Source organism: Spea bombifrons, chromosome 1 (assembly GCF_027358695.1).
Source record: "Spea bombifrons isolate aSpeBom1 chromosome 1, aSpeBom1.2.pri, whole genome shotgun sequence".
NCBI lineage: Eukaryota > Metazoa > Chordata > Amphibia > Anura > Pelobatidae > Spea > Spea bombifrons.
Window position 1 is genome coordinate 153,333,838 of NC_071087.1, and position 24,613 is coordinate 153,358,450.

A 24,613-nucleotide genomic window follows, 5' to 3' on the forward strand; every position below is an offset into this window, starting at 1 on the left:
CTAATCAGCCAATAGGCATAGATTGAAAACACAAAGCTCCCGCCAGGGGTCTCAGCATTGCCTGTGTGGGTTCAGATTCCCGTAGCTGTCTGTCTGTCTGTCTGTCATAACATATCATGTACTGAAACAAGAACTAAGTACAACACTGGTACTAATCTAATTAATGATAATAATGTTAATAATATTATTTTTGTAGTACATAAGAATTCGATAGAAATAATAAAATGGTTTAACTCTCTAAAATATTATATAAATTTATATTATAAATATATTCGCTAACATATAATACAATAGATTAGCCATGCGCTGGATAGAAACCTATATATGGGTTACCTGAAACATTGTTCTGTTATTTTTAATGATACTTCTCATTTAAACACATATCTATAACTTAACCATATCAGCGCTGGAGAGTGCGCAATGCATTACATATAAAGTAGACGATTACACTTACATCATCATCGCCATCATCATCCTCCTCCTCTTCATCATCACTGTCCTTCAAGCTAGAAGGAGCGGGCGGTCCAATCATATCATCTTCAGAAATATGAGAAGGAGCAGGTGGTCCTATTAACTCGTCATCCGAGCCGTCCTCAGAATCACTGCTTCAGTGGCCATTAAAACAAAATGATAAAAAAAATCTGCTTCAAATCATAGTAAGGAAGCGAAATGTGTTGTTCTAGAGGATCTCTGCGATCAGCTCAATGCAACAGAAAATATTAAACTGCATAATAAGTGCGAGGGCTCATAGAGGAAGTCATTAATATTAAAATAGTGGCCCCGACCTTCGTGAGAAGCAATAGAAACAGCAAACCTTACACTAGAAATATGTTTTTTTATTTCACGCATCCCCCAATCTTAGTATTCATACATCAGCGTCATCGTGCGAGCAACCGGCGCTCTGAAACGCAGGCCTGGCCCACCCTGCAGAGTTAAGGGGTTATGCAATCTTTTAGCAAATTTACACATTTTACTTTTTTTTGCCATTTAATTTTTGTTCTCGCTACAGATGAGCGGCTCAACAAATTCACTGTTCACTAAATTTGTCAGAATATTGGCAAGTTTATTTTTTCTGGGGAGCCAACTCATGAGAACACCTTGGGGGGGAAAACCTGAGTTACCGGTCGGATATCTCGATGAAACATCGAATCTAAGTGTAATTTGCGGAGGCTCATAACGGCTGCTTATCATCTCCCGGATTTGGTCTGGAGGCTACTCTAAAATAATAATTCTATTACCTTCAGAATGAATCTTTGGCTTCCCTCATTGTCTACTATTAGTCCACAAAAAAAAAAGTATTCTCTCATTCCGTCTTTATGTCTTTGCACGCGCCTAGAAACCCCCGGCTCTCAATACGAGTTTATAATAGAAAAAGAAATACTAAAAAAAATAATAAAAAAAGGCTACCAAGTCTTCTACCAACCTAGAGTTAAAAAAAATTATATATTTATATATTGTTAAATTCCCAATGATTTCTTACATCAACAATAACCAGGATCTCTTCCTTTTGATTTGAAGGAACAAGGAACAATCAAGCTGGAAAATTTAGAGCATTTTTGTGAAATCAGAACAAATATTGCATCTTAGTGAGCAGAACCCATAACCGGGCCACGTGGAAATATACCCGTAGCTGAGGCGTCATTACCTGGAGCTTGCTTCACCGCGCCTAGGTCCAGAACTTGAAGCACCTGCCTTTAAATCTGCACCTTTGCTTGTTGCATGCTCTTCCCCTCTCTCTCGCTCTTCTATTAAGATATAAATATTCATTCATTCACAAGTTAAAGGAGCAAATGATAGTTATGCAGGTCAGTAAACGCAGCAGCAGAATATGAATTACCTTATAAAACAAAAATCTATGAAACACAGAAGATTTTTCTTATATGAAATTTAATTTCCAAGACCTTTATGTGTGTTTAAGAAGACACCCGCGCCCGAGAAAAGCCGTTTCCGCTTTCAAGTTATTAAAATGAATGAATAAAATAAAATGAATTTTTTCAGTTATTACATAACACTAAAGGCATAGGTGATCATATCTAAGACTCCCAATTTGTGCTTTTGCCCTCAGTATGTTATGGTTGATATCCCTGCTTGAATGGAGGTGACTCAATTAAGGGTATCTTTAAATAATGACAAGTCAAGGTTTCCATTTGGTCACTATGTAGAATCTTCACGGTGGGCTATTAAAGGGTTAATATTTTAAGAGTTTCAGGGTCAGCTCATTTAGAAAGTTGAAAAAAATGGCAGCTGCCAGACAGACATGAGAGAGAGAAAATAAAAAATAAAAATATATATATACATATATTTTTATTATTACAGAATTCACGTGTTTTACCATGGATTATAAAATACGCACCCAATGCTTTTTTGCTCCTCTCCACTGCGGTTCTGCGGGTCTGTTCAAACATAGCTTCCAAATCAAACGTCCGCGCCTTTTTCCCTGTGAACACGGAAAATATCGTTCACACAACGGGGAGAAACAGAGACAAGTGCCGAGAGCATCTTCTTCATAAAGGCAATACAGCCCGGTCACTTCCACAAAGTATTTCACCTTCTCACGCTGCCACCAGAACAAAACGTAATTCCCGCATGCTGTGTGTTAGGAAAGGAATCTAAAAATATTCTCATTAAATATTTTATTGTTGAGAATCTTTTTCAGCTACAACACGTATGAAACACTCATTCATATAATACACACGCATTCAAAAGTTTGGGGTCACTTAGTTGTTTTCATGGAAAACAAGGCCATTTCTAGCTGTAACATCATTGCAAAAGGGTTTTCTAACAATCAATTATGCTTTTAAACGTAAACTTGGATCAGCGAACACAACGTGCCGTTGGAACACAGGAATGATGAGAGTGATAAAGGGCCGTTGGAACACAGGAGTGATGGGGGTGATAAAAAGCCATTGGAACACAGGCGTGATGGGAGTGATAAAGGGCCATTGGAACACAGGCGTGATGGGAGTGATGATTTCCAGCTACATTGGTCATTTACACCATTAACCCCATCTGCTCTGGATATTGAGGACACTTGATCTTTTAGGGATGCTAACTCAAGAAAAGGCATAAAAAAAGAGAATCAAGAGCAGATAGCTAGAAAGATGGACGGAGCAACAGAAAGAAAGGGTAGAGCTTACCAAATCCAGAGAAGCCCATGGCTGCGGCTACGTTGGTGTCTTCAGAGTCATCCATTATGGTATCTTTATAAAAATAAAAATGACCAGCCTTTAGTTTCTATAGTAAACAAGAACATAATTAGCGCATGGGCGTAGGAACCCCTAAAAATCTGGGGGGGATAGCATTTTTTCTGGTAGGGTATACCTGACCATTTCACCAACAGGGACTTTATGACATCACATTATAAATACATAGAGATTAATATGAAGTTGGTCCCCCTTTGCCTCTATAACGGCTTTCACTCATCTGGGAACGATTTCCACAAGATTTTGGAGAGTTTCTGTGGGGAATTTTTGCAGCCATGCCTTTATGGACCTTGTTTTGTACACTGGGGCAGTCATGATGGAATAGAAAAGGACCTTCCCCAAAACCGTTCCCACAAAGTTAGAAGCATAGTGTTGTCCAAAAAGGTATATCACCTACAGCTCATAAAACGTTCTACTGGATGAATGGGAGAAAATTCCCACAGAAACAGAAAAATCTTACAACCACAGATGGACCGCACTGGACACGGCCACAGAGACTACTATGATGTATTGAAGGATCCATCTAAGACTCCTAACACGTCATGCACACAGGAACATATCCACACACTTAAACACTTGAATAACATACACACGCACACAATAATACACCCCAAAACATTCCCACCCTAATATACCTAGACACATGCCCACCATAACACACCTGGAAACATACTATCATACCCATAAAAACAGATGTGCACAATAACAAACCCACAAACATACGCTATCACACCCAGACACGCAAACACATCCTTCACTTACTCTGCCTACCCCTAGATTAACTCGTGGTGCTTTGTATTAGTGATGAGCTAGACCAAGTAGCACCCCGAAATATTCTCTTGTGTCCGAATGCTGTGACATACAGTGACACACATACTCATTTTAACCAGAAATAGGCCTGGATTTAACCCTAGGTGCCCCTGAGTTAAACATGTGTTACAGGGAATCATAATCTTCCCTTTAAGTACGACATGCCTGCTCATACACACATATACACTATCCATACACACATATACACTATCCATACACACATATGCACTGCCCTTACGCATGCCTGCCCACAAAAACACACACATACACTGCAATTGCCTGCACATACACACTTGCCAGTACTCACACATATCCCCAACCAGTCCTGCACGCTGCAGCTGCTGATCGGGCAGCTGCGCACCGAGGGCACTGGGGGGGATTGCTCTATTATCGGTCCCCCCCGCATGATTTCCTGGGGGGGATCTGTCCCCCCCGTCCCCCCCGGTTCCTACGCCCGTGAATTAGCGTATCGGTATACCTCCAGGACGTACCCGTTTCACAGCGACTTCCCTCCAGACAACAAATTCTTGTACCTTTTATCTCAATGGAAACCTTAGAGATGATAAAGCAGCAGTTATATATAGATAGACATTATACACACACATACATGTATGCGAAGCGGGGGATTGTGTGCACAGACTTCCTCGGCTCAGACTCTAGGGAAAGCGCTTGTTCTTATTAGCAGCCTTACCCATACCCCCCGACACTTGGAACGGGCCAAGAGGGACACTTTGGGGAGATGTTAGGAGAGTCTCTGGCGGACTGGGCTGTACCACAGCATTTTGGGGGGTATTTACTAAAGGGAAGGTGGTCAGGAGAGTTTGTAACTCCATCACTCCACTATTCTTTACAGAGAGCCAAGGCTGTCGGGTTCCTGCGCCTAGAAGGGATGAGCCGGCCCTGCATCGTGTATTTAATGGATGAAGTGCCTTTGAAGAGATTACACTAATTTCATTACACATCCAAGCTCTGGACAGCTCTCCCTTCAGAGAATAAACCCCTTTATGACCGAGAAGAGTTTTAGAACAATAACGTATTTTATGTACACATTTAAAAGCATGAGCACACTTTCTGCAGTTAAAATATACATTAGCATGGCTTTATGGGACTGTCTCTCTTTAAGGGGACACTTGGGAGGTATGTCTGCCTGAAAACAGCCCACTCACTTATACGTTAGGTATCTGAGTTACTAATGAGTATTCGGTAACATGGAGAAATGCTCAGCCATCTCTCTCTACCCCCGTTACCATCCCGATCCGGTAAAGGTCTTAAATACCTGGAATAAGTGATACTCCAAGCACCCCGTACACTGGAAGCACGACTGTACAGCACAACAGATGCACCTCGTATCCCCGCCCCTTTCTGAGGCACTTCCTGACCTCACTACGGGGAGAAGCAAGAACCAATCCAATCGGTTTCGCACATCCTTGCAAAGTTACAGTAAATGGTCGCGCTTTCCAACCTAAAAAAAAAACTGTTGTTGTAGAAGCGGCGTACCGGAATGCCTACTCTGCTTTGGGTCAGATTCATGTGTTACCGTGTAATAGTTAAAAAGCGACTGACAGTTTTGCCCTCTTCCAAGATGGCTGCGAGAGTCGCAATGCCCTCAAAGACTCCAAGCTGTATGACGTTCCAGCACAAGTCCCGCTTGCCAATAGCTTGACAGCTGTAACGCAGTCCCTCCTCGCGGCCGGGGATGTCGTCACTCCGCAGGGCCGCGTCCATGCGCCGCTGGATTTGCGCGGTTCGCGTGCTGTTTTGAACCGAGTTTTGCGACTCGATTTTGGTGCCTGGTCCCGCCGCCCAGACCGTCGGCCACAATGCCCAGCGGAGCCCCGGGAGCATCGGCCGCTGCCATGCAGGAGGCTCTGGATGCCGCAGGGAGACTCATAGACCGGCAGCTGCAGGAAGACAGATCCTACCCAGACCTGTCTGATCTGCTCAACGTGCCCGTCCATAGTAAGAAAGGGGAGGACGGGGTACATGCTCATGGGGTAGGGAGGAGGGCAGCGGGGTAAGCGGGAGACAGGGAGGAGGGCAACAACGTAATCAGGGGAAAAGAGGCAGAAAGGTGGGCAGTCGAAAAATCGAGAGGGCAGCGGGGCAATCAGCAGGCGGAGGGGAGGGCAGCGGGGCAATCAGCAGGCGGAGGGGAGGGCAGAGGGGCAATCAGCAGGCGGAGGGGAGGGCAGAGGGGCAATCAGGATACATGAGTGCTTATCAGAAGAGTTCAGCATATTATGGGGCATTTCAGGGGCAGAGGAGAGTGTGTATCGGGACAGGTGGGGTGAGGCAGCCGGTTCTGCCATTTAAACAATAAAACATCTAAAAGAAAGTCAGTTGTATATATATATATATACACACACACACGTGTGATGACTGTTTGGGTCTCAGTTGGTGTATTCTGTATTAGTGTATGAAACAAATCGTTTGAACGCAGAACATGTGTATAGAAAAACTTTATTTAGCGGTGTGTGTGTATATGTATGTGTGTGTATATATATATAGTGTATATGTAACACAGCCTTAGATTTATTAATGGCACCCTATGTTCATTCATGAGTTAAATTAATTGCGTGATGCTGTGTACAGCGTTAGAATCTATATATATATACACACACATACATATACACCCACACATACATACAGTGTATCTCATGCACACACACACACACACACATACAGTATATGTCACCCACGCAGTGTATAGCCGTTGGAAGGGTCAGTATTGTAACTGGCTGCAGGTGTGTGCAGTTAAGCTGTATTATTATCTTTATATAGCGCCATCGTATGCCGTACATTGGTAAACAGGACATTAGTATATAACATGAGTTTGACTAACAGAAACAAGAGGTAAGGCAGGCTCTGTTCAAAAGAGCTTACAATCTATTGGACCGTTGTGTGGAAAAAGATATAGTCCCATAAGCTTTTTGGGACCTCTGAAGAAGAGACGTTTGAGGTTTTGAAAGACTATACGTATGTGTTTTCCTTCAGCCGGGCGCTGAACGTTCACGCGTTTATTTATTTTTCAGATAGCCCCGCCATGTCCGGAGTGTCCGAGTTGGATTACCCGCTCCAAGGCCCCGGCCTGCTCTCCGTCCCCAGCTTCCCGGAGCTCAGCGCCATCCGCAGGGTCCCGCTCCCCCCGGAGCTGGTCGAGCAGTTTGCGCGTATCCTACCCGGCCTATAATGCCCGTTACGTTCTCTATAAGCTCTTCGTATAGTGAATCGGTAACAGGTTTCTGAACGTTTCAAATGAAAGAACAAGAGGTCCTAGTCTAAAGTTAGAGGGTCAGAGGCTTAGATGTAATGTGGTTTTATGTTACTCAGAGGGTAGTAGATGAACTGAACAGCCTGCAGCAGATGTGGTAGGGGCTGAAACAGCGAGGAGTTAAACATGCTTGGGGTAAGCATAAAAATATCTGGATCTAATACAAGATCAGGTACATTGCTGCAGCTTCTCCAAAAGCAATGCATTGTGTGTTCCTTACATCGGCCGTCCTCAGGCATGCAGTGTAACTGTATGATGGGAGTGTTTCCGGAGATCAGCAGGGCCTGGCTGACCATCGACAGCGATATATTCATGTGGAACTACGAAGACGGGTGCGTTACTAGTAGACCATTTTTATTACCCATCTAAGTGCTATTTTATAGGGGAGGGGCATGAATTTCTGGGTTGGAGAGGGGGGCGGCCGCGTATGACAGTCCAGTGCCCCATACGCCATCGCCAACAAAGAATGCATGTGATAATACTGTAGAAGTAACATGTTACTTACATTATACTTATAGAATGTGTGTGATAATACTGTAGGAGTAACATGTTGCTTACATTATACTTATAGAATGTGTGTGATAATACTGTAGGAGTAACATGTTACTTACATTATACTTATAGAATGTGTGTGATAATACTGTAGGAGTAACATGTTGCTTACATTATACTTATAGAATGTGTGTGATAATACTGTGGGAGTAACGTATTACATTACACTTAGAATGCGTGTGATAATACTGCGGGAGCAACGTATTACTCACACTTATAGAATGCGTGTGATAATACTGCGGGAGTAAGGTATCACTCACCTTACACTTATAGAATGCGTGTGATAATACTGCGGGAGTAAGGTATCACTCACCTTACACTTATAGAATGCGTGTGATAATACTGCGGGAGTAACGTATCACTCACATTACACTAATGGAATGCGTGTGATAATACTGCGGGATTAATGTATCACTCACATTACACTTATAGAATGCGTGTGATACTGCGGGAGTAACGTATCACTCATATTACACTTATAGAATGCGTGTGATAATACTGTGGGAGTAACGTATTACATTACACTTAGAATGCGTGTGATAATACTGCGGGAGTAACGTATTACATTACACGTATAGAATGCGTGTGATAATACTGCGGGAGTAACGTATTACTCACACTTATAGAATGTGTGTGATAATACTGCGGGAGTAACGTATTACATTGCACGTATAGAATGCGTGTGATAATACTGCGGGAGTAACGGTTCTGATAACGATGCGAATGATTCTAGAGCTTTCTCCCCGTTTCTGTGTTTACGCGCAGGAGCGAGCTGGCTTACTTTGATGGCCTCAGTGAAACCATCCTCTCTGTGGGGCTCGTGCGGCCGAAGGCAGGTGAGTGCCGGTGCTGGAGCTCTGTGAAGTTTAGCGGCAGCTTCATTTTCTAATTCTATTTAGATATTTAATATTATTTAATAAGAATAAACCAAAGCCCTGTGCGCGGTCTCTAAATGCCTGTAACGGTTACCGTGGTTTCAAGCTGTGAGTTGTAGTCCGGAGGACTTCCAGCTGTTTGTTTCTGAGCGCCGCCTCCCTATAAAGTGATGAAAACTGTTACTAAGTATTTTTTTTCATGTTTCTCAGGGGTTTTCAATCCTCATATCCATTACCTGCTTGTCCTGGCGACTCCTGTCGATATCGTCATCCTCGGCGTGAGCTTAACCGGTCTGCAAGCAGGTTGGTGTCTGACCGTCCTAACCTCTTTCCCCTGCTCCTCCCCGTGTAATCGCGTGCGCGTTAAACCTTTTTATCGGACTCTTTAATTATTCTTGCTGAACGTTATTGGAAGTGCGGTGATGGGTCGAAGCGCCTCCTCTAGCCCGTTCCTGCTAAAACAATGGCTTTTTTATTGTCAGAAATAGCCGGACAATATTAACGGCAGCTGCTGCGTGACGTGTCAATACGCTTAACGTGCGGCTCCCATCCACGTTTTCAGGCTCGGAACGGCGTGTCGGCAGCAGCTCCGTGTCACCCGGCCGGCTCTTGCGTTTTGTGTAATAAGCCCTTTTTGTGTGATCTTTAGGTAATCTGAATGACAGCTTGTCAGGTGGGATCCAGCTGATTCCAGAGCCGCTGTACACCTTACCTACTGACAACACCTATTTATTAACCATTACCTCCACTGACCACGGCCGCATTTTCCTGTCCGGGAAGGATGGATGCCTCTACGAAGTAGCCTATCAAGTGAGTAGAATTTTTTTATCTGTTTTTTTTTTTTTTGGTTTGTTTAGTTTTTATTTCTTCTTCTTCTTCTTCTTCTTCTTCTTCTTCTTTCAAAGAATTCGTTTAAGGAAAAAGTGCCAGGATCGGTGGATCAGCAGTCCACTTTAGGCGTTCTTGAGCATAAATACCCCACGTTAACGTACACAATGTACACAATGCAATCGTCGGGTCGCGACACGAACCGCTGGAAAGACTTGCTTTTGTCATGTGAAAACATGAATGGTTCTACCACCGGTGTCCCTAAAGCGCGGTACCGACCTCTGACCACTCACTCATGCCTACAAAAACATCTGGCTCTTACGGCACCAGAATGTGTGTTTTGTTGGACCGAGTAGATCCCAAAGGGTGCTATGGTCTGTGGAATATTTACGAGGCCCTTGAAAGTCATCGTGTTCGTATTAAATATTCTTCAGCACCACAGGCTGGTTGTGGATCATGAAAATTGTAGTTCAGCAACAGCTGAAAAATAACCATTTCATCCATGAGACCTCTTAGGACCCCCTTACGCCCCTGAGACCTGTGATACCCGTGTGCTGCTAACTACAAATGCCCCTTTCCCAAATTGCCCTTTCATCATCCGGTGGTCCCTCTAATGGTTCGGTTTCTTTTACGTTCTTCAGGCCGAGGCTGGTTGGTTTAGCCAAAGATGCCGGAAAATCAACCATTCGAAGAGCACGTTGTCCTTCCTTGTGCCTTCGGTCCTGCAGTTCACGTTCTCAGAAGACGGTGAGTGAATTGGCAGCGATCGGGTGGCTTACGCGTGACGGCAGCTGCTCAACACGTCTGGATCTGTTATTTGCGCATGTAAAGCTTTACCCAGGCCGGTTCTAGAATGTAATCTGTAAATGGTAACGATGCCCTGGTGTAAAGATGAGGCTCCATGATTCATACTTTAACGCTGGCTGAGACTTGTGGTGTTCTTCTGTTTCGGGATAAAATCATTTTCAATGTTTATCCTCTCATAATTTATTTCAGACATGAAACATTAATTTACACCTCCTGGGATGTAATATTCATAATGAGTGTCTCAGTTTAAATAATGTTTTCCTGGCTCTCTGGAAAGCCCACGCATGGTACATGTTCGTTTAAATGGGTTAGGTAGCCGTTAAGTTACTGACAGGGTCTCATGAAGTCACAAAATGCACTTTCGGAACAATAATTTTACAAAGTTATTTTAATCATCTTGTTTTCCCAGATCCCATAGTTCAAATTGCCATAGACAACTCGAGAAACATCCTCTATACCCGCTCGGAGAAAGGCGCGCTGCAGGTAATATCGTACCCGGGATATGTGATATGTCGTGTCCTGATAGGTAAAATTATTTCCGCCCATAAAAAATAAGATCCCGTGCACAGCTGAGAAGCTTTTAACCGCCCGAATTCCTAAACTCATTGAAAGGAGATGTTCAGGCTACTTTTGATGGGTTAAAGGGACAGGTTAATGCTCCTGGCACTCCTGCTTTTAGATGAATGCGCATTAAAGTTCTGTGAGTAACGCAAACTCTCTGTGATGTATTCTTCCAAAACGAGGGGGAAAAGTAAACCGCTGATCCCATGATCTGGATTGTTTGCCACTGATTGGCTGCTGAAGCTGTCAATCAGTGGTAGGGCAGGCTTTCCAATAAAATCAATGGGGATATTCATGTTCTGATGATAGCTTAAGCACCCAATCATTGGCAGGGAAGTGCTTTACACATGCGCACCGGGGGCATGCAGCGTTCGGCCTAGTTCTGGATATGACTGGAAGTGAGCCAAATGTGTTATTTGGTTTGCCGTCCCTGGATGCTGCACGCGGTGTCACTGACATGTTTTGTAGTTTTGAGTCCTCTTCCAAGGGACAAACTCTAAAGAGAAGCGATGTTTGTGTGATTGTAGGTATATGATTTGGGTCACGATGGTCACGGAATGAGCAGGGTCGCGTCCGTGTCTCAGAACTCTATCCTCTCGGCAGCCGGAAACATCGCCAGGTAACGGAATAATCACCTGCCGGCATTTATATGACGTCTTGTTCCTGGCTGCATGGACGTCTCTTAGACCGATATTAGAACGTATTCCGCCTTCCTTTGATGGAAAACACTAGGGGGAGTTGGATAAAGGAAAACTTTAATGTGTTTTAGATGTGCTTTTGATTTCTTCTGACTTCCTTTTGTAGGACGATTGATCGCTCGGTTTTCAAGCCCATTGTTCATATAGCAGTGATCGAGAAGTCCGAGTCTATGAATTGCCACTTGCTGGCGGTGACACATGCAGGTCAGTTTTCTAAAGCCGTTACCTGTAAGGAATGAGCCGCGCATTAATATTTCACTGGTTACTACGTGACGTATACGTGATTCACGGTATATGTGAATAAGGCAGCGTAGATATAATATATGTTTTATTAAGCACCAACAAATTACGCAGCGCTGTACAATTTAAATGGGGCAGTTATCACATACATAACAAATATACGTCAATACATAGAGATACATCAGGAGATGAGAGCCTGGCACTTTTATACAAAGTTAATGGTGGGCTTTTGAGCTTACAATCTAAGGGAGTAGTAGGGGTACTTGAAACAAAATAGGGAGAAGTAGCTCTCTACAAAAACTAAGTGTTCCTACAACCATTACCTGTTACCTGTTATTGGTTCCTTGGGAATAGAAATCAGATATAAGCTAAAATGTTCCTCATCCAACAAAACTACATAGACCAGTTCTTAGTTTCAACGTAATAAAAGTTTTTGTTGGTTAGAATTGCGTATAATGTATAGTAAAATCAGTGCGATTTCTTCTTCTCCCTGGACCATGCATTATACATATTGATTGTGAAGCGAGGGAGCTGAAACCATACCGCTGGCTTTAGTGAATAAACCCCTTTAATAACGTGGCAGTTTTGTCTTTTGTTTGATGGGCTTTGTGTTAGTCCCTTTCGTCTTCTAGCAGATCACACTCGTTACACATTCTGGGTATTATGGCTCTAATTGTCTCCCGGTTGACTTTATCTAGGAGTACGGCTGTATTTTAGCACCATGCCGTTCAAGCAGCCGGCGGCCCGTCCCTGCATGCTGACGTTGGTGCATGTTCGCCTACCTCCGGGGTTTTCTGCTTCCTCGACGGTAGAAAAGCCCTCCAAGGTGCACAAGGCTCTCTACAGCGATGGTGAGAACACGGCTTGTAACTTTCTATTCACGTCCCACCAACAGACTTACGCTTTGTGATTTTAAGTCACATTCTGATTGCCTTTAGAATATATTTGTATTAAAGATGTCGTTCCACTTAGAGCGTTGATTGAGCTTTTTTGCAGGTGAAGCATATAAACTGCCACCAATAAGCATTTCCTTAAAAAAATATGAATGAGTAACATTTTAATTAAAGAATTATCTATTAAGAGTTGAGTAAGAGTTTCTGTTGCTACAATTAGATCCATAAGTATTCGGGTCATCGGGGGAGATATAACCGATAATGTTCTTTTCTTTTTGGCCAGGTGTTTTGTTGATGACAGCGTCCGAGAACGAAGACAATGATATCTTATGGTGCATTAATCACGACTCTTTCCCGTTCCAAAAACCCATGATGGAGATGCAGGTAATGGCTTTTAACCTTTTATACCCGCCGTTATATTTACCATGTGTTACTATATTGGCAAGAACGCTATATTTCCTTTACCGGTTACTCCACGTCGTTATTCGGTGGGGGGGATCTCTAAAGCGGAGAATTCAATGCTGTCATATCGGATATAGTTATTTATCATCTTGTTCCATGAAAGCCTGCCATTTATAAATGACATTCCTGATTTTTGTGGCTTGATTGTATACGTTTGCAATTCATTTACACGTTGACATATTTGTAACGGCGCTTCTAGCTTTGTGTCTCTGCGATGTATTACAGCAAATAAATCCCTTCAGTTTTAAGACCATAAGAGTCTGAAGCCCCTTTGCCGCTGAATGCCCCGTGGACAGTACCGCTTACTGCTGCTTTACTATTCATGGCTGATCTTGTCGTTCCTATAGGTGACTGTCCGTGTTGATGGTCATTCCTGGGCTGTGTCTTCAATCGATGAACCAAAAGTAGACCGGATTGTGACCCCGTTAAATAGGGATATCATCCCGATTACAGAGCCCCCTGTTTTAGTTCAGCAGCATATGGTGCCCCCTAAGAAGTTTGTCTTGCTCTCTGCCCAGGTAAGCACCGCGTGCTCATAACTCTTACAATGGTGTTAGCGGCACAGATTAGACTCGGCACAGAGAAAAGAGCTGACCGCGTTTTAAACTCTTCTCTCGATTTACAGGGGAGTCACATCTTCCACAAACTCAGACCGGTGGATCAGCTGCGACATCTTCTAGTTAGTAACGCGGGGGGTGACGGCGAGGAGATAGAGCGCTTCTTCAAACTGCATAAGGTAATCGGATCAAAGAAATTAAACGCTTTCCCAGCAAATAAATACATTTCCCATCTAGTCTGCTAATTAAAATAATTTAATTTACGCTGGAGTGTTTTTATATTTGTGTATTCACTTGGTTAGTATGTATTTGTGTGTGTGTGATATATAAATATATAATTTTATTATATTTCAGTATCTTCATATTTGACAACTAATGTAATGTTCACTGTTTCTATATTTTTCGGTTTCCCTATAAGGAGGATCAGGCTTGTGCCACCTGTTTAATACTCGCCTGCTCGACGGCCGCTTGTGACCGAGAGGTGTCTATCTGGGCAGCACAGGCTTTCTTCAGGTACTTGTAAGCCGTAGCGATGCTGTTCAGATTGTCGGTGGGCATCGCCGCAGTTCCTAGCCGCCGTGCAGTTCCATGAATTTGCGGTTCGGTCAGGCGCATCGAGCGCTTCCTGGCTTGTAGAGCCCCCATAGCCGGCTAGTCCGTGGGAGTCTGGTTCCGGCAGACCAGATGGGGTTTCTCGGTCACCCTGCGCCCCCAATGAGCACAGGGTTACTTAGATATAAGAAGAGACTGGGCGGGCAGGTAAGGAGCCCCCCTCCCCAACTCAGACCTACCCCCATGAGTCCTCGGCCTTAAAGAGTTAACGTGACAGATACGTAGCCTGTATTGGGCTATACATGTCTTCTTTAAGGATTATGTTTGCGTCCGTCCTCGGTACCTAATGTACTGATATACACTGATTTTCTCTTTATGTAGATATGGCGGCGAGGCTCAGATGCGCATCCAGTCCTCGCTGCCGGCTCCCAGTACCGTGGGTCCGATCTTCGGATCCCCTCTGCCTATAGGTAAGAAATATCACATGGAAATAAATATTTTGTTGCTGCTTGGTCTCGCCAATCCCATATTCTTTCACTTACCCTGCTAAACACGTGAATCTCATTTTTCTTCTGCCCTGCTGATTGCATATTGTGTTGTAGGTGGGCTGATGCTACCGCACGCTTACCTTTTCTGCTGTGCTGCGGATCACGCTGCCGGATCATGCATATTTAAAAAAATAAAAATGGTTTTGGTGGACAACACATAATTTACAACGAAAAAGTATTAACCAGAATAACTTAAGCTGCATTAAAGAAAATCATCTCTAATGTAACATGTATAAGCAAATTATTTCCATAATTACCTCCGATTGGCCATAAGTCAGCCCGGTATCCGGTTTTATTACTTTTAGCCTGTAAGAGAGGTTGATGGTTAAAGTATTTTGGTTCTATGTTTTAGGTTCGCCATTGTCACCAGGCACCCCGATGCCGAATCCCAGCTTCCTGGGCACTCCAGCACAAGGTACTAATTATATTCATTGCCACCAGGTACTTCCCATCAGATTATCTTTTAGAACTGAATTTGTTTTCCATTTTTTTCCCAGGCATCTATCCTCCAAGTGTGTCGACACCGGCATACGCTCTGGCAAGCCCTGCTCATCAGCCTGCCTCCTCCTTAACTGGGCTAATGGGCCCGGAAATTGTATATTCTGGGAAACACAATGGCATTTGCATCTACTTTTCTCGTATAATCGGGTAAGCGTTTGTGTTCATTTTTATAAGCAAAAATAAGTTTAAAAAAAATTTAACGGGGGCAAAATTACCAAAACAATTCAGGTACACTTTCTAAAAACACAAATGATTTAAAGCATACATTAACAGGATTATTATATGTAGTTTTATGCTACTTTCTGTAGTAATAGTGATTTAGTGTAATTTTACAAGAAATCATTAGAATATATATTATGATTTAACTTTATCGCCATCCAACTTATTTATTTGATTTTGTTTTGGGTTCCCCCCCCCCAGGAATATTTGGGATGGAAGTGTGGCTCTGGAACAGATCTTCAGGAGTGGAAATCGAGAAGTCACAGCGGTAATATTTAAACGTCTGAGATTGCATTTATTAGGATCCGACAGGGGAATCCTAAATTCAGTAGTAGTAATGCAGAAACCGTATTGTATATGGTTACAATAAACTTCCATTATCTGCAGACCTGGAGGCTGCCATTGCCGTTGGTCGTGTGATATTTTGGGTGATTTTCCTGTCCCTGCATTTTCTCCACACTCAACTGATTCTTTATGGCTATGCTAATGAAGTCCATTCCTCCATAGACCTTCATTAGTTAGCGAGTCCTTCTGGGTGACTGAGATTGAGCTTGGTGTGTCTAGTAGATTGGGTCTGGATATCAGAATATATATTAGAGCTTTATATTGACTTATTCTATAAATACTGTATTTTGTGTAAACTTGTTGTTGAAACAAATGGCAGTATATTTAAAAAATAAACTTTTAAAAATAGACTCCAGTAATATAACCATCAAAGGAATCCCCAGTCAAAAAAGTGTAAAAAGTAAAATAACTAAAAATAAAGAAAAAACGCCTTGTGCCTCTCCCACTACAAATATACATTAAAAAAAACCCTTTCTTTCCCTAACGGTTCAAAAAAAATAGTGTATATGCTTATATGAGCAGGGCCTGCAACCTTTGCTTGCTGGAATACTTTAGGGCCAAAAGTTTTTAGATTTGGGTCTAAACTATGATTTTTACAGCAGATCAGGCTTCTCTGACTGGTCACAGCCGTTTTGTGTAGTTGCATACAGATCCGTTTAAATTGCTTTCTTCCCGAATAATACAGATTGACAGCAGCGTCTCGCCTTATCATCTGGAGACCGTACTTCAGAAACTGAAAGGACTGCAGGAATTTCTCGACCGGAATTCGCAGTTTTCTGCAGGATCGCTCGGAAACCCAGGGTGAGCTGTAGCCCCTTAAATCAATCGTCTACTAGCTTAGAGTCCGTGTCAGAAGAGAATATATTTTCATTAGACTGTATTCTAGCATGGTGGTGTTTAACCATTTTTGGTATAGATGAGACAATCGCGTTTCCTGAAATCACCTATTTTTTATATAGCGCCAACAATTTGATGAAGGACATGAAGAAAATGTATAAAAAAAAAATGGCTCTCATTCTAAAATTGGCCCAAAACATGTAAAACACAAATTGTTTCTGCAGGTGGACGCACTCTGGGCAATTAAGTTTGAAAAGTAGATTTATTTATTTTTTATATTTTGGATGAGGTTGATGGGATAATAAATGCACTAAATATGTCAAAATGCCAATAGTGCAACACCCTGAACTGTCTGCTTTTCAGAAATGTATACCTTTTATGTAGTGGTTTTGAAATCTGAGAGCGATTTATTGATGTTGCCGAATACCAAATTTGAAAATAAAGTTTTAATATATGCCCTATAACTGCCAAAATAAATGAAAATTACAACAAATGATGGATTATATAGGTGAATATGTTTTTATAAAAAACGAAAGCTCTGTTTTTTTTTTTAACGGTACATATTAAATGTCATGTGACCTTTCTGAATCACACGTTGTGTTTTTCTCTTGAAGCTTTGGCACGCCTGCTAACCTCCAGCATAGGCTTGTGAGTCTTGGACGCCATGAGATGGGAAGCTCTCAGCAAGTGCAACAAGAACTCCAAAGAAAATACAACGGTACGTTCCCGAGCGTTCAGTATCCGCTCAGGAGTCTAGATCACACAGACGTAGCGGCCGTTGAGTTATTTACTAATCATTGAAGAACGGGGCTTAATGTCTGAAGCTTCTTTTTGAAGGGCTCTTGGATTTTGTCTCTCCTGTCTATTGAGTGATCAGATAGTAGAACTTGTCTTCATGTGATGTGTTTTTCAAGACAATCTCTTGCTTTTGTATATAAATAAAAGTACTATATTTTAACAGCTGAAGCTCAACTTGCAGAGAAGGTCTCTCTCCAGGCAATCCACCAGTTGGTTAGAAAAACGTGCCAAGCCTTGGCTTTGTGGAAGCTCCTGTGTGAACACCAGTTTAGCCTTATTGTGGCTGGACTTCAAAAGGTTGGTTGTCATGATGATGTGGTGGACACACGACTAGACTTTAAATGTTTTGGGCAAATTGCAGAGTGGCGGTTTGCTTTTTTAGTAAGAAAGTGGTGTGCGTCTCTCCGCAGGAACTGCAGGAACAGTTGAAAATAACCATGCTTAAAGATCTGGTGATCAGAGACAAGGAGCTGACGGGAGCTCTGATTGCATCCCTGGTCAATTGCTTTATCAGCGACAATACTACGGTTGATGGAATCAGTTCTCACCTGCAAGAAGTGTGCCCCCTGCTGTATAGCCCTGATGATGCCATATGCTCAAAGGTACAAGTTCTACTCCTAGCTGCTAGCCAGCCTTCTGGAAGTGTCAACGTCACATTCTCTTGCTTTGATTGGGATTTATTCATTAGAGAAAGAGGTTGTGGTCTAAAATTAGATTGTCAAAGGCTTACATCTGATATAAGGGAAGTTTTCCCCTTCATGGGAAACGCATAAAGTGATCCTAAATCCAAGATCAGGACCGAGTAAGGTCTGAGCCTTACGTGGACAGACTAGATGGTCTTATCTGCCGTCAAAGTCTGTTATATCCAGCATCTCATGCAAACCTTCTAGCCTTCCTGAATGAATACATCAGAGCTTTTTATACCTCTCTAGGCAAACGAATTGTTGCAACGGTCTCGCCAGGCTCAGAACAAACTGGACAAACAGAGGTTACTGCGGGATTCGCTGAGGGAGTATCAGAAGATCAGTCGGCAGGTGGACCTCGCCAATGTGTGTGTTCAGTACAGACAAGGTGAGGAGCCTGTTCATACACCTTCTGTGTGTCGGTTTAGCTACACAACTGGTACTGAGACGCTATGGCTTGTTTGTTCTCCGAGACGGCAGGACTGGGTGGCGCGTCTCATGCAAACATACACGTTCTTTTATTTTTAGTGCGTTTCTACGAGGGAGTGGTGGAACTGTGTCTCAGCGCTGCAGAGAAGAAAGATCCGCAAGGGCTCGGCCTTCATTTTTACAAGAATGGAGAGCCGGAGGAGGATATTGTTGGCTTGCAGGCTTTCCAAGAGCGGTACGTGTATTGTCCATAACCCACCGAGTTCTTTGATGTAATAAGGAGTTTTTATTTTGCTTTACACCATTTTTCATCTGTATTTTTTTTATTTTTTACGCTTTATAGGTTGAATAGCTACAAATGTGTCACTGATGCTCTTCAAGAACTAGTTAACCAAAGCAAGGCTGCCCCTCAGTCCCCAAGTGTCCCCAAAAAGCCAGGTCCTCCCGTGTTGTCATCGGATCCCAACATGCTTAGCAACGAGGAAGCTGGTCTCCATGTAAGAAAGCGTACCGTTTCATTTTACTTCCGAATAATCTGAAATCTGCAGTGTTAACCAATAGCTACGGGTTTCTACACCTGTTTTGTCATCAAACCGGAAGAAACTATTTCTTTAGATTCTTTGTACTTCCTATTAACCCCTTAAGGACAATGGGTGGTTCCTAAACCCATTGAAAACAATGCATTTTGAGCCCGTACATGTACAGGCTTTGTCATTAAGTGGTTAAAAGCTCCTGGCAATTGATGTTTTTGTAAACGTAGCAAATTCATTCTTATACAGAAGAATATTAGATTTCCTTTAAAACTTTCACATGGACGGCTAAGTCTAGGTTTAAAAAAAAAAAAAAAAAGTAACTTTAGTGTCCTGTTTTTGCCGACCTGCCTTTTACTGTAAAGAGGTAACGTAATGATGTCATAGTGAAGTGTTTTGATTTTTGCTTTATTTTCTTAGTTTGAGCAGATGCTTAAGCTGGCGCAGCTCTCGGCAGATGAACTCTTTAACATCGCGCTCTTCAATTGGCTCGTGCAAGCAGATCTTACAGACAAGTTATTGGAGGTATTGGCTTTATCCTTCTCGTGACGGGCATTTCCCACCTGCCGTGTGGTTTTGTATCTTTCAACGTGATCGGTTAACCACGATTCCCCTTTTTAGCGCAACCACACAAACTAGATCAGCAACGTACCCCTAGCACAGTAATACGCCACACGTAGCCTTACGACAGCCGTATGTCCCTTTCATCCCCCTGCCTGTGTGACGAGTGCAGGACGGACACGTTAATTACTAAAGCAGACTCGATGAAGGAATTGGTAAGTGGCCAAACTGAAGTGACGCTCTTGATTGTCTGTCTGTAGCTGAATTCGCCCTTTTTGGAGCCCTATTTGTCCCGAAAAGCAAAGGACGATCAAAACAAAGTACATTACATGGATCTGCTGTGGAGGTACTACGAGAAAAGCCGGAATTTCAGCAAAGCCGCTGAAGTTGTTGCCCAGCTGGCCGACTTGCCGAGGTAAGAAAGACCTGCCTATCCGGCCAATGCAGGTCACAAAATATAAGTTGTGGGTATTTTTAAGGTGAGGGGAACTAGGGGGATCTTGGACCCCAGCGATCTCATTTGAAACAGAGGCAAACCTTTGTGCTGTTCCTACATGTTTCCAAAGTTAATACGTAGTTATTTTATTATTTATTTTACCATTTCAGCTCTGACATATCACTCAAGCAGCGCGTTGAGTACATTTCCAGGGCCATACTGAGCGCTAAAAGCTCGACGGACATGGCCATCCTGCCTGCCGACGGAGAGTTCCTGCATAAGCTGGAGGAGAAAATGGAGGTCTTTTTTTTTTATTTTTTTTTATTTTTTTTTTTTACACGTGTGACGTAAAGCAATTTTCTTGGTCCGGTTACCGATTCCTCTAAGCATATTAAATGGCTCATTTTCTTTTTAAGGTTGCCCGGATACAGCTTCAGATCCAGGAGACTTTGTTAAGGCAATGTTCCCATAATCAAGCGGCCCTCGATGCCGTAACTCAACTAGACTCACAGCTGATGGACGTCACAAAGGTATCTATATACTTTTTATATATACGCTTTAGGGTATAATAAAGGGGGGTTACAATAAGGGCATGTATACAACACATACATTAGTCTTACAGGTGTTATGGTTGGGGGATCCATAGGTCATAAGGAGGTCCCTGCCCCACAGAGTTTACAATCTCTACATAACGCATATCAAAAAGGTGCTGTGAGATCAGACACTCAAACTCAAGTTATATTCTGTAGACTCGCATGGATTAACCATTTCCTGGAAAGTTCAGACAACTTCTGGTCAATCATTAAAACACATCTGGCACTTCCCCCAAAGCACTAAATAAGGAGCATGTGTATATCGGAGACCTGTGTACCAACTACGCTTGCGGGTATCTTCCAGTTTTTCAGGTTTACTGGTTTGGAACTCTCAGCCTTGGTGAGGGTGCGGGGAGGAAATAATGACTTTATTATTAATGAAATTATTACACACTTTCCTGGAGATTCTAGTCCCTTTAACCCTGAGAGATCAGGCTGTCTAATGATAACCTGGAATCGCACCTGTCAACAGACAGTCCTTGGACTTGCCTAAGATTCAGGAGCCATGTGCCCGTCCCATGCATAATTCAATTTCCTCACTGTGTTAGCCTCGTACCACTTCTGCTCGGAAGCTGTTCCACCTATCCACCACCCTCTCTGTAAATGAAAACTTCAGTGCATTACATAGAAAGCAATGTAGGTCTTGTAAATAGTGTTATAAATCGGTTGTAGAATGTGTGTGTTTTGTGTAAGACACGATTTATCCATTCCCTGCAGAAGTTTACTGACCGTTCATAAATGTGTGAAATTTACTTTTTTTTTTTTTCAGCTTTTTGAGGATTTTGCACACAAGTTCAAGCTTTCTGAGTGCATGCTGGCGATAATACACTGCGCCGGACATTATGACCCCATCCTGGTCCAGACCCTGTGGCAGGAGATCATAGAAAGAGGTATTAAGTGTTAATAAACATATCTGTGAAAGCGTTCATTATGATGGAATGACCTACTGTTCTTTATATTCATGCAATGCACACACTGTGTTTTTATTTCTTAGAGTTAAGCGACAGTGTAGCGATGGATCCCGCAAACCGAATGCAAGCTTTAAATCTCAAGATCACTTCTCTGGGCAGGACGTACATGCGCACCCCGCGATACTTTCCATTGGGTATGTTATACGGAGAGCTTAAAAAGCAAAAAAACTCATTCGTGTTCTGTGTATATGTGTGTAAATAATCTATCTTGTTTAATTTCCTTTTTTTTTGCCAAGCTGGCAATGCCCCCGGTCAGAACATGGATACATTAATAGCTAAACTGCTTTTCCTGTGCATCTTTGGCACTTAAACGTACACGGCAGCCATCATCTGTACTTTTATGCATTTGATAGCTGGGTGGGATTCTGCGTCCCCCTTCTGTACCACTCGATGCCTTGCAGGGGGATATGGTCGGCTGATCGCGTCTCCCTGTGTGTAATATACTCTCCTCTCCATAAACGCTGCGGGCCGGTTTGATTAGATTTCATTAAATTATCGTGACGTACGGACAGGTTGTAAATTCTGGCCCATAATGAAACATGTTGTTTGGTGTGTGCGTAACCGGTTAATTGTGTACCTTCTGTACAGTTTTTGTGTCTCCGCTACAATAACGGACTTCTACATCTATTGTTCAGAGTAGATTTTTTGGTGTTAATATAGTGCAGAAAGAAGAATTACCTTTTTTACCGTTTATTCCTTTTTTTTCTTAGAATTCCTGGTTCAGTATCTGGAACAGCATGTTTGTGCCTTGAATTGGGATGTTGGCTTTGTACCGTATACCATGCAGGAGATTGATGTCCCCATCCCCAAATTACTAGAGGTGTACGATCGCTTAGTAAAAGCACGGGTAAGAATTCAACATACAACCCTGACACGCGTGTGAACCCAGCAGCCGGCTTATGGAACACGTCTTACCTTTCACTATATGAACGATATAATAAGTGTCTTATTGCCATATTGTGGGGTTTTTCGAAACTATTCTAGTGGGTGAGAAGTTTCTTCATATTGCTGCTTATTCTCGTATAAATATATAAGACCCGCAGAAGCTTGGGACGGGAAGGTGCTTTACCCAGTAAGACGGACTGTGTCTCCGTACAGCCGGAGTACATCGTCAAATCCAATAGCCGCATCTGCAAAGCGGTTCTGTGTGTTTGGAATGTCCAGTAAAACCTGAAATTCCACGTTATCCTTTCCTGACATTGGGACAAAATATGGCAGACGGATATCTTAGTAATGCTTTAAGCAGCGGGATCCATCTTCAAATCATTTTACTAATCCCCCTGATTATAAGAATGTATCATCTTCACAGGAACCCTGTTGGGCGAGAATGAAGAAGCCGCTCCATCTGCTGGAATGCATTCACGTACTGCTGACCACGTTTGTGCAGAGCCCGAGCAAAGTCCCAGCCTACGAAAGGTCAGCGCCATCTATGTTTCAAACGTCTGCAATTCTTTCTATGGAACGCTCGGTATTTTATGAATCGGATCACTTGTTTTTATATGTATGTGATTGGAAGGTTTCTGTTTACTCCTCAGGCGGCGTTTCACCACGGTCTGCCTGGACGCCATTGCTGGATATCTTGTAGAGCTTCAGTCAATGACCCCAACAGCTGCATTGCAGAGCACCATCGGCAACTTCAAGTCTTTACAAGCCAAGTTGGAGAGGCTATGCTAACGAAGCCGTGCTAACGAAGCCATGCCGTGTTCGCACTGTCACAAGGGACTAAAACCGCCATGTACCCGTCATCCTCTGACGGCCGATAATCTGGCCCATCTTTCTGATACCTTTTGAGTACTTTTCTGTTCGATTACAACGTGTTAATCTTTTAGTGTAAGACTATATAATATTTGAATATCTTGAATACATTTGCTTTTTCTAAAAGTATGGGCGACATAACCGATTCCTCCCTTCTATTTGTTTTATTTCTTTGTCTACATTTCTTCTGAATCGTCCGGCTGATGCCATCGCCGTACCCTGCAGTCCAGATCCGACTTTCGTTAACCTTTCATTGACTTGGGAACTCGCTCACAAATTAGTGTCCATATCGTCAAATACATACATTTTTATTTTTTTAACTCTTCATACCACCCTGATTTGTATGTATCTAAAAAAATAACTAAATAATAAAGTTGAATTTGAGCCTTTGCATGGAAGTAGTAAAATGGACAATTAAGACATTGGTGGTGTTACGTGTAGCGCGATCTGTCGCTGCGCTCACATCATCTGTTAGATGGAGGATTCGGTGAGACAGTGAGCAGGAATGAGTAAATCTTTGCATTGTCAATAACAGTTTTGTAACCTTAGATCTGGGGAGGTGCTTGTTTTTGCCAGAACTGAGTTTTGAAATACATTTATAAATTTGTAGATTTACTTGGATTAAATCCAGCAGTGTTTCTGAAGTTCTTGTTTTTTTTTTAATGTTTTTATATAAATGGTTTTATATAATTATATATATATTACTATTGCTCATACAGTCTGAGGATATCAAGATTTGCCAGTGAATGGAAAGCACTCCCTAACATCGTCAGACGCGTGGAGTGCTTGAAGGAATGGTTGGTTTAGAATTTGGGGCTTCAGCTGTTTACGGAATGAAATGGACTACCTAGCAAAATCACTAGTAACTGCATGTATACACTACTGTTCAAAAGTTTGGGGTCACTTAGAAATATCCTTGATTTTGAAAGGAAAACAATTTTTTTTTCTATTAAAATAGCATGCAATGGATCAGAAATCAAGCGCAGACGGGGTTAATGTTGTAAATGACAACTGTGGGTGAATGGAATCTCTCTGTACTCTCATAGGAGTACAGAGGCCCTTTATTACTCCCATCACTCCTGTGTTCCAATGGCCCTT

The 24,613-nt window shown here is 42.6% G+C and overlaps 2 protein-coding genes across 4 annotated transcripts in view; one reads left to right on the plus strand and one right to left on the minus strand.

The window, feature by feature from the left end:
* The window catches only part of WDR70 (WD repeat domain 70), a 109,191-nt gene extending 103,770 nt beyond the window's left edge, over window positions 1-5,421 (minus strand). Inside the window, exons 1-6 of one of the 3 annotated variants that reach the window (XM_053448117.1) lie at window positions 5,290-5,370; window positions 4,505-4,565; window positions 3,138-3,200; window positions 2,354-2,437; window positions 1,646-1,745; window positions 455-605 (exon numbers count right to left, since the gene is read on the minus strand). In XM_053448117.1, coding sequence (XP_053304092.1) covers window positions 455-605; window positions 1,646-1,745; window positions 2,354-2,437; window positions 3,138-3,192 — 390 coding nt within the window. In that variant the 5' untranslated portion in view covers window positions 3,193-3,200; window positions 4,505-4,565; window positions 5,290-5,370. Of the gene's footprint in view, window positions 1-454; window positions 606-1,645; window positions 1,746-2,353; window positions 2,438-3,137; window positions 3,201-4,504; window positions 4,566-5,289 lie in introns of all 3 variants that reach the window. The other 2 variants (XM_053448116.1, XM_053448114.1) reach the window with 2 other exon arrangements.
* Window positions 5,422-5,712: 291 nt separating this feature from the next.
* Window positions 5,713-24,159, plus strand: NUP155 (nucleoporin 155). The gene is made up of 35 exons (XM_053448118.1): window positions 5,713-5,972; window positions 7,046-7,183; window positions 7,520-7,616; window positions 8,602-8,672; window positions 8,922-9,014; window positions 9,361-9,521; window positions 10,181-10,286; window positions 10,756-10,829; window positions 11,435-11,526; window positions 11,712-11,809; window positions 12,544-12,696; window positions 13,022-13,122; window positions 13,548-13,718; window positions 13,826-13,936; window positions 14,176-14,270; window positions 14,691-14,779; window positions 15,210-15,272; window positions 15,355-15,505; window positions 15,779-15,845; window positions 16,608-16,723; window positions 17,374-17,477; window positions 17,721-17,854; window positions 17,968-18,159; window positions 18,490-18,628; window positions 18,769-18,904; window positions 19,013-19,166; window positions 19,620-19,724; window positions 20,021-20,175; window positions 20,367-20,496; window positions 20,613-20,726; window positions 21,559-21,679; window positions 21,784-21,894; window positions 22,471-22,607; window positions 23,070-23,176; window positions 23,296-24,159. Exons 1-35 carry the CDS (start codon window positions 5,834-5,836, stop codon window positions 23,432-23,434), a joined length of 4,164 nt encoding a protein of 1,387 aa, XP_053304093.1. The 5' UTR covers window positions 5,713-5,833; the 3' UTR covers window positions 23,435-24,159.
* Window positions 24,160-24,613: the final 454 nt, after the last annotated feature.